The sequence below is a fragment of the Theobroma cacao genome, chromosome 1 (genome assembly GCF_000208745.1).
Source record: "Theobroma cacao cultivar B97-61/B2 chromosome 1, Criollo_cocoa_genome_V2, whole genome shotgun sequence".
Classification (NCBI taxonomy): Eukaryota; Viridiplantae; Streptophyta; class Magnoliopsida; order Malvales; family Malvaceae; genus Theobroma; species Theobroma cacao.
This window is the reverse complement of record NC_030850.1, coordinates 17794638-17803367: the sequence shown is the minus strand read 5'-3', so window position 1 is coordinate 17803367 and position 8730 is coordinate 17794638. Positions and strand designations below refer to the sequence as shown.

General features: G+C 36.8%; 1 protein-coding gene and 1 pseudogene across 1 annotated transcript; one reads left to right on the top strand and one right to left on the bottom strand.

Moving 5' to 3' along the window:
* LOC18612834 lies at positions 2049–4703 on the top strand. Its single transcript, XM_007049789.2, has 4 exons — positions 2049–2353; positions 2759–2820; positions 2907–3011; positions 4250–4703. Exons 1-4 carry the CDS (start codon positions 2134–2136, stop codon positions 4379–4381), a joined length of 519 nt encoding a protein of 172 aa, XP_007049851.1. The 5' UTR covers positions 2049–2133; the 3' UTR covers positions 4382–4703.
* LOC18612833 lies at positions 4502–8068 on the bottom strand (annotated as a pseudogene).

Here is an 8730-nt window from a genome sequence, read left to right as displayed (position 1 = left end):
CGGCGATGGGTCTCTCTATCTCTCTCACGCTCTCCAAAACTTAGTCTACATGAGCTGCTAGTGCAATTAGTCTATTACTACTACTATATTTCCTTGCCGGCAAGCAAGAAAAGGATTGATAAAGAAAGCATTAAAGATTTGGAACCACACCACCATCACTATCTTGGCCTCGAGGTTCCGTTCTTTGCTTGTAATCTTTTACATTTGAATATGTTCTGTTAGATTACTCATAAGCAGATACGCCATGTGTTTTTGCATTGGTTTCCTCAAAAAAATTAGTAGAATGGGCTGGTTTATTTTTGGTAGTTGAGCCAAGCCCTTGGGGGCAGTCAAGCACCTTTGAATTTTTTTTCCCTTTTTTCTCAAAGAAGAAATTTGATTTCAAAATTTCTTGAATGATGCTTCCATTGTGTTTACCATCATTGGATTTCTACCGCAGTAGCAGCATCCCACAAGGAAAATCTCCATAAAATTTTTGTGAGAGAGATTATCTAATCCCTTCACAGCAATGCTAAAATAAATCACCCAACTAACTGTCATACCACTGTGGAGTTAATTAGTACATTTTTTTCAGCTAGCTGTTCGCTCCTTTTATCCCCCTCTCCAGCCTTAACCTGGGATTTCTCATTCCTCAAAACAGGTGGCTATGGCAAAAATTATAGTATACATAAAGCAATTTGATGGTACACGATTAACAAGATAAGCATCATCTTTTGTTTTCGGAAAAATGCATGCAAAGCATAGGCTGTATTTAATTACTATAATCAGAGCAAGAAGTCCATACAAATGCAACACACAATGGGGTCGGGTTCCAACCTTTGGCATTTGCTCTGTTCACTGTCTTGTTTTTTCAAATAAATTACTGTGTTTAATTTTATGTTGTTTTCCTTTAAACTTCAACTTGCTAGTTGCCACAGTACTTATGGTTTCCTCACTTGGCTGGCCACCTAAACCCATGTGCCGGAGATATGTCCTGCTTCAGGAGCAAATGGTCAGGGTCCTACTAGGTTTTAGTTACTCCAACTCAACCAGTTCAGTTCGTCTTCACATATTCATAAATATTTTTTTTCCATCTAATTTCTTTTATAAGATCGTCTGAAGGTTTAAATGATTAAATCCGTGCTAACTTTGTGAGGCAATTACTGCTTCATGCCCAATAGGTGATTCATTCTTCTTTTGCTTTCTTGATGAAGGAACAAAAGCTACTAACAAGCCCAAAGCACAATGCTCAGTAGTTGAATAGCAAAGACCATTATCAATACCAGGAAATTTTATGATAAAATCCTAGCAAGTAGATAGAAAATTTCATGGTATTAGCAAAGTATGTTGATTAGCAAAGAGAAAGTTCTAATGGGCACATGAGACACAGAAGTCTGAGCAACACATTCTTCAAAGAGAAGACTCTTTTTCTCTCCTCACCAACACACCCATTATTTCAGCATCCCGGTGGCAGATAAAAGGAAAGTGAAACAAGCCAAGAAATGTTTAAAACCTGAGTAATGTCCCTGACTTTAAGGCTAAACCCATGTGAATGAACACAATGTCAACCATTAGCCTGACTCAACAACTGCCCTTACTGCAAACTTTTAACTTTAGTGTTACAAAAGAAAGAGAAAAAATATATTTATATTATCTATATATATATATATATATATCATATTGATCCTACTAAATAGCATTAACGCTTAAGGATTCAAAATGCTGGGGCATAGCCCAGAGCTCAAGGTGGTGACCTTGGAATCCTCCCCTTCAAGGAATCTATACACGTTTGGTTCTGTTTTCTCTCGAAGCCCTGATTAAAATAAAACCAACCAATTCCGTCTGTTTAATAGTAAAATCAAGAAGGCAAGAGCCCACAGGTCAAACTGGGGCTCTCCAAGTCCACCCAAAGTTTACCTTATCTAGGTTGGGCTAATCTGTATGTGGCCCTTTCCCCCCATTTCTTGTGAGGTGGAGAGGAAGTTTCTTACAGCAGAGACAACTGAAGCAATTTTCAACCTCCCAACAATTTTTTAACAGTCAGATTACTTACAACGGGCAAAGGCAAGTTTCTTTCATTTTCTACTACAGAATTCTTATATTTTTCAGAGTCATTAGTATCTTAATAAACATAGATTTAGTAATTTTTTTTTCATGGCTTCATCAGCTATGGTTCATAACCAGTGCTCTCTATCACCACACTCCCCAAAATGTTACTACATGAACCAAACCCCAGCTCTCACCCACTCTCAGTTCCTGTCTTCCACATCCTTTTTAGGGTTAAAGAGAAAAACCCTTTCCTCAAGTATCAAATTCAATAAGCCTTTGTCACCAAAACCCCTGGTTTATGCGCTGCAGTCCAACTTCTTTAAGGGTTTGCTTTTACTTTCTCTTTCTTTTTAGTCTTTGGTATTTTGCTGGATGTTTAAAAATGATGTGTTTGAGAATGGGGATTTTTTTTTTAATATCTATCCGTGTATTTTAATTCAATTGAGCTTGGTGTATGTGAAATAAACAGAACTGTTAGTAACATAAAACAATTGAATTATGTGGATTTTATCACTAAACTGTTTAATCTAATGTGGGTCTTTTCGTTAGTAAGTTCTTTTTGTGCATTTTCCATTCCTGTATGTCGCTTGCTTAATGTGCTGGAAGTACACAATCAAGCTAACATACTGCTTTCAGTGATGAGCTGAAGGGTTCATGCTAATTCAAGCGAATAAGGTTCAATTTCTTGTTATGATTTTGTCCTAACAGCCATTTTGAACTTTATGAATAGTTCTTCAAACAGCATGGAAGGTTGGGAAAGATGGAATTGAAGCTGGAACCAATCTGGTGCCAGTAAGTTTATCTTGTTGCTTTTGTGCCTCTAACGTGTAATATGAAAGATATAGTGAAGATATTCTTTCATATGTTTTTGAGTTTAGGACGCTGTACCAAGGCCAATAGCAAGGGTCTCTGTGACAATAGTTGCTTTGACTGTTACACTTTTTGTCCTCAAGTCATTCTTGTCAACAGCTTTCTTTGCACTGGTATGTTGAGTTTCTTTCTTTCCGCCTATAGGTAGATAGAATTGAGGATTCCGTATTGGTTTTGCTTGTGCATATTCTGTATATGATTTATATTTATGACAGCTTCATAGTTGGTAGTTACTGCCGAATTAGTTTACCGCTATTATGTATAAAATCGAAAAAAAAAAAGAAGAGAAAAGAAAGAAAGAAAAATACTGCTGCTGGTTTTAACATAGTTTGTCTGGTGATTGTATGCAAATTTGTGCAATTCTTCCAATTATTGGATAAAAGTGTAACCTGCAAGGATGTGAGCCATCCAACATGTTAATCTAGATTTGATATAAAGAATCCACACTCCCTTAAAGACTTAGTTGTTCGGTTACATTTAAGGCCTCTCTTTCGATTAATGCATTTCTTCCAACTGTGGAAAATGGCAAGTGCTGTCACGTAATTAAAACCATGTAATAGAGGTACATCCTCCCTGTGCTAATAGTTCAACAAAAGTGAACCCATCTTTTCATGGTAACTTGAAAAATATAAATATGATTTGGCAGCTTCATACAGCTGTCTACTTGATTCTCATCTGTTAGACAATGGCTGATTGCTGTTCACAGTTATGAACCCGGAAAACATCCTTGTAAATCACAAGAAGAAATATGTCCAACATAGGAGGTGTTAGCCTTCACTTTTTAGTTTTCTTGGATGCTTGCACGTGGTGCAAGTTACACCTAATATTTATTTATGCAGTGCTTGAATCAGGTACCATTTAGCATTTACCTTTTTGAAATTAGAATAATTTAGGGTGGCTGCTTTGGTTGCGCTTACTGATTTGAAAAATCATTTCATATCTAATCTGACTTTTCCTGCAATTTTGCTCAAGGAATATGCCACATCATTATCTTCTTTGCGCCTTTTCTTTTGCTAGAAGATTATAACTGCATGTCTATGCATCTAAGTTTTACTTTGTTCTTCCTCTTGTCTTTTTAGTATACTTGTTGAAATTGTAGTTATGACACTACAAATAAAAGCATATTGATGTGTAGACAATTAATCTGAACTTTAAGCTTAAGAATCTTTTATCTCCATTGCATTTAATATATGAAAATCAGTTGTTCATTATACACGATCGGCGGGAAGTCCCTTATTCATCTCCCCTCCCTCTTGCAAAGGTGGTGGCAGCCACTGATATTCAATGAGCAAAGCAGCATTTTATTGTAATCACTAACCATGATGAATAATGCATTCTTCTGGATGAACAGGCCACAATGGGACTCGTGTATTTCATATTTATTGCCTTGAATAAAGATCGAGGGCCAAGAGGAGGCAGTGGCACTGAATCCATGGAAGACCCTGTGGAGGAAGCAAGAAAAATAATGGAAAAGTACAAATGACAACAGCAATATCAAGATAATTCGTGATCATCCAAATTTTGTATTACACCTGTCCTATGCAAATTTGTGGGTATGCACTGTAAAGAAGGAATGAACTAAGCTGAACAAGAATATTCAAAGTCGAGAAGGAATGGAATTAATCATTTCATCAGTTTGGTACAGTTCCTACAGAAGGCAGAATGACATATTATTTCCATGTAAATGATGGTATAGAAAAGCTAGTTTTTATAGAAACTGGTGTTGAACAGAATTGGTTTAAGGTACATGTAAAAGTGAGGACAACACATTCTTATTGCGAATGAGCAAGACAAGATCAAAACCAGCTTTTACTATTGTTTCCAGAATCTTAGTCTTCCATGCTAATAATGCACCGTAAACCCTCCCCCTTAACCATGAGCTCAAAGGCCTTGTTGATCTCTGAGAAAGGGACTCGATGAGTTATAAATTTATCCAACTCCAGCTTCTGCACCAAAAACCTCATTAATTTGTAGAAATGGCAATTGAATGTCAGAAGCAAATAAATTAACTTGTAATAACAGAAGGATATGATAGTGTTACCTTGTTCATGTACATATCAACAACAGATGGGAGATCAGTCCGTGGCTTGTAGTTTCCAAAGAAGTTCCTTTCAATGTTCTTTCATTAAGCAAATTGATGGGCTTGGTCACGAACATTGCTTCCTTGCTAGGCACTCCAACAAGAACAGCCACACCCCATCCCTGCATAATCAAGAAATCACAGAAAACATATGATACATGAATTGGATACTAGAAATCGTTTTGATATCCAAAGTAAACCAAAAAGCTAGAGGGCCAAGGCATCAACATATACATTAGCCAAGTTCAAGCCTAAGACTGATGACAACTTCTGTCAACCTAGGATCGAGCTAATGTCATTTAGACAAGCTGCATTACTAGACATCGACAATTAGGGGTTGCAAGTTCTAGAAACATACGTCATGAACACATTCAAAAGCTGAAATCATGGCGTTAATGCTGCCAGTGCATTCTACGCTCCTGTCCACCCCACCGTTTGTCATCTCAGCAATAACCTGAAAAGATAAAAAATATAATAAATAAAAACCCTGTTACCGCGGACTGACATTGATGATATCTGAGCGTGTGTAAATTGAAATGAACCAAGGTGAAACTAACAGAGCAGGGATGAAAATTTGACCTCTTGAACTGGCCTGTCATAGTCCATGGGGTTCACAAATTCTGTGATTCCAAACTTCTTGGCTAACACCCACAGGATGTGACATAGAGAAAGAAGTAAATAAAAAAGATAAGAGCCATTGTTCCACTGACTATTTACATCTTTAAGTTTAGATACAGAACAGATTAAGCTGAATTACCACAAGAAAAATGTACAACCTTGCTCAAACCTTCCAGGATTGAAATCCACCCCTATAATCCTTGATGCTCCTGCAATTCTTGCACCTTCTGCAGCCTAGAGAAGAATATAAAATGCAAAATTTTTATTTCTTTTTCTTCTTTTTTTTTCACCAACTTCTTCCACTTCAAGTTTATTTAAACTTGGTGAGAAAATGAACTTGTAAAAATTTGTATGAAACTTTACAGCCAGTCCAACAGCTCCCAATCCAAAGATAGCCACCAAGGAACCTTTATGGGGTTTTGCCACATTTAAAGTAGCACCCAATCCTGAAACATGGAAAAAACAAGTAATCAATTACATTCAATAGAAAATTTATCATTGATGAAGAAATGAGCAGTTGCTATAGCGAAAGCAACCTGTTGAGATGCCACAACTGAGGACACAGACTTTATCCAAAGGTGCCAGAGGATTGATCTTTGCAAGACAGCCTGAATGAACAACTGTGTACTCACTAAAGGTTGATGTGCCAACGAAGTGATTTATTGGTGATCCGTTGATTGAAAACCTAGACTTTCCGTCGCTGAGCATGACGCCTCTCTCTGTGTTAATCCTCAGCAGGTCACACATATTGCTTTCCTCGGACTTGCAGTGAGCACATTCTCCACACTCTCCTGTGAACACTGGAAGCACATGATCCCCGACCTCGAGGCCTTTTACACCTTCCCCTCGACTCTCCACAATCCTTGCAGCATGAAATTAAGTTCAAATAAGCAATTGCAAGAAAAATATCAATCAAATTGTCCCAGATTGTACTAATATTAGGTGGACTTTGTTCACTCCTCATTGTAGTTTTGATTGTACTTTCAAATGTTTCGTTAAGAGCCAAATATATACTCCAATATTGCAGTTCGTATTGTGTAATGATTTGTGAACATTCAGTTTATTATACAAAGTAAAAATCAACAACATACCCAGCTGCTTCATGGCCAAATATTCGAGGAAACAATGGCGTCTGGCCCTGTAAAAGTCCAAATCAAGAATCTTTTGCACTAATTAAATATACTCGAAAAACTAAGAAAGAAAAGAAAACTGAATCAGCACAGATTGCCACTAGGCAGATTCTATTTTTAAAACTAAATTGCCAAAGAGGTTAGAGTAAAAACTGAAAAGACTTGTTAGCAATGTAGGGTCCCGAATTGTTGAATTTGTGATATTCGATGCTAACTGGTCGAGATATTTTACACACGGAGACAACATGCATTCATGATGACACCCAACCAAGAAACAGCCTTCCAAACCAAAGGTTTCCTCAGTCACGACCATTGAAATCAAGAAACTAAAAAGTCTCATATGGTTTTCCCACATAGCAAACTGAGAGTAAACTTCTTCATGCTAAATTTTAAACCTAAAACATGTAAGTACATTTTCAGAGTGTAAAAACTATCTGAGAAATTAAAGGGAAAAAAAGGCCAATAATTAACAAGACATAATTTAACATATACATCCTATAAATCAATCGGTTAAAAAACATAAAAAATTATGTGTTACACACCTTGGCTTCCCAAAAGTAGAGATCAGTGTGACAAAGTGAGGTATACTTGATTTTGATCCTCACTTCCATGGCCTGTGGTGGAGCAACTTCCACTTGCTGAATCACCAATGGCTTCCCTGCTTCCCATGCAACAGCCGCTGCAAACACAAAAACCTCGCTAGATTAGAATTTAAGGGAAAAAAAAACACTAAATCATGCCCATTCCAGGATACAGTACAGGGTAATTGGAGAAATTAATCCGCATCCAGTGATCTTAAAACTCATGGTAATGATCATTTAAATTCACTAGCCATCTCTCAGATAACATTTACCCACAAGTTACATAGCTTAAGAAACAGATAAATTGAATCAGAAACTCATACTCAAAATGAGGAGAGATTTTAATTAACCTGCAAAAGCAGCAAAGCCTCGCTTTCGGAAGAATGAAATTAACTTACCTTTGCAGGGAATAACAAGACCCGCAGTACTGGACATGGCAGATTTAGCCGAAGAACCGACGTTAGAAAATAGCCTTGTTTGCAGTGCAGGACAAGGAGATTTGTAAGAGAACCAACGAGCATCAAAACACTTGGCGTTCACCGTTTTAGAAAGAACTGTCAAAGCTTTCCGCATATGATTCATATTTATACGTACGTACACAGATACTGCTAATTTTTTGCTTGGTTTTTATTGGCCTATTTATTAAAGAAGTAGTATCAAAACTACTACCGGCTCTTCCCCGCTTGTGATTGAAATGTGAAGTTAGGTGCGTAGATATATTGGTGAAAGTAAGATTTAGTCCAAAAACGGCTAACACATAGAGACGAGAATTGAATCTGAGGGTCTGATGTCCATTGTTTTGGAAATTTTGGATTTGCTCATTTATAAGGGTAACAAAGCAACGTTTTGCACGTTTGAACAAATGGGATTCTCCCGCGTCCACAGACTCATCTTATCTGGCTTTCCTTTTTTAACCGTACTCGGGCCTTGGGTATTGCTAATTATTCTTAATTGGCTACTTTCTTTCGGTCTTTTTCTTTGAATTTGTCCCTGGCGTCACCAAGAAGGAAAGACAAATAGACAATGACTACTGCGCCAGCATTATTTTTTAGATTCGACTGGCTTTAGATTGGGAGATATGGCTTTCTACTTTTCCGTGTAAAGTAGAAAAATATCAAATCTGTTTTCTCAAAGTAGTAAGGAAAAGAGAATTTGTGTGTTTTAAATCTTGTGGTCCGGCTAATAATTGTCGGGCATTTTAAATAATAATAGTAGAAGAATGAATGGAAAAAAGTCTTTCAACCAATTATGCATATTTAGAAGTTATGTTTGCTCAAATAATTAAGTTTATTCAAACAACTATATTTGTTTAAATAATTATGTTTGTCCAAACAGTTATGTTTGCTCAAAAGGTGTGTCTTTACAAAAAGACTCATCTTTGTTTATAAATATAACTCTCTAGCTTTCTAAATTAAGATGCAAG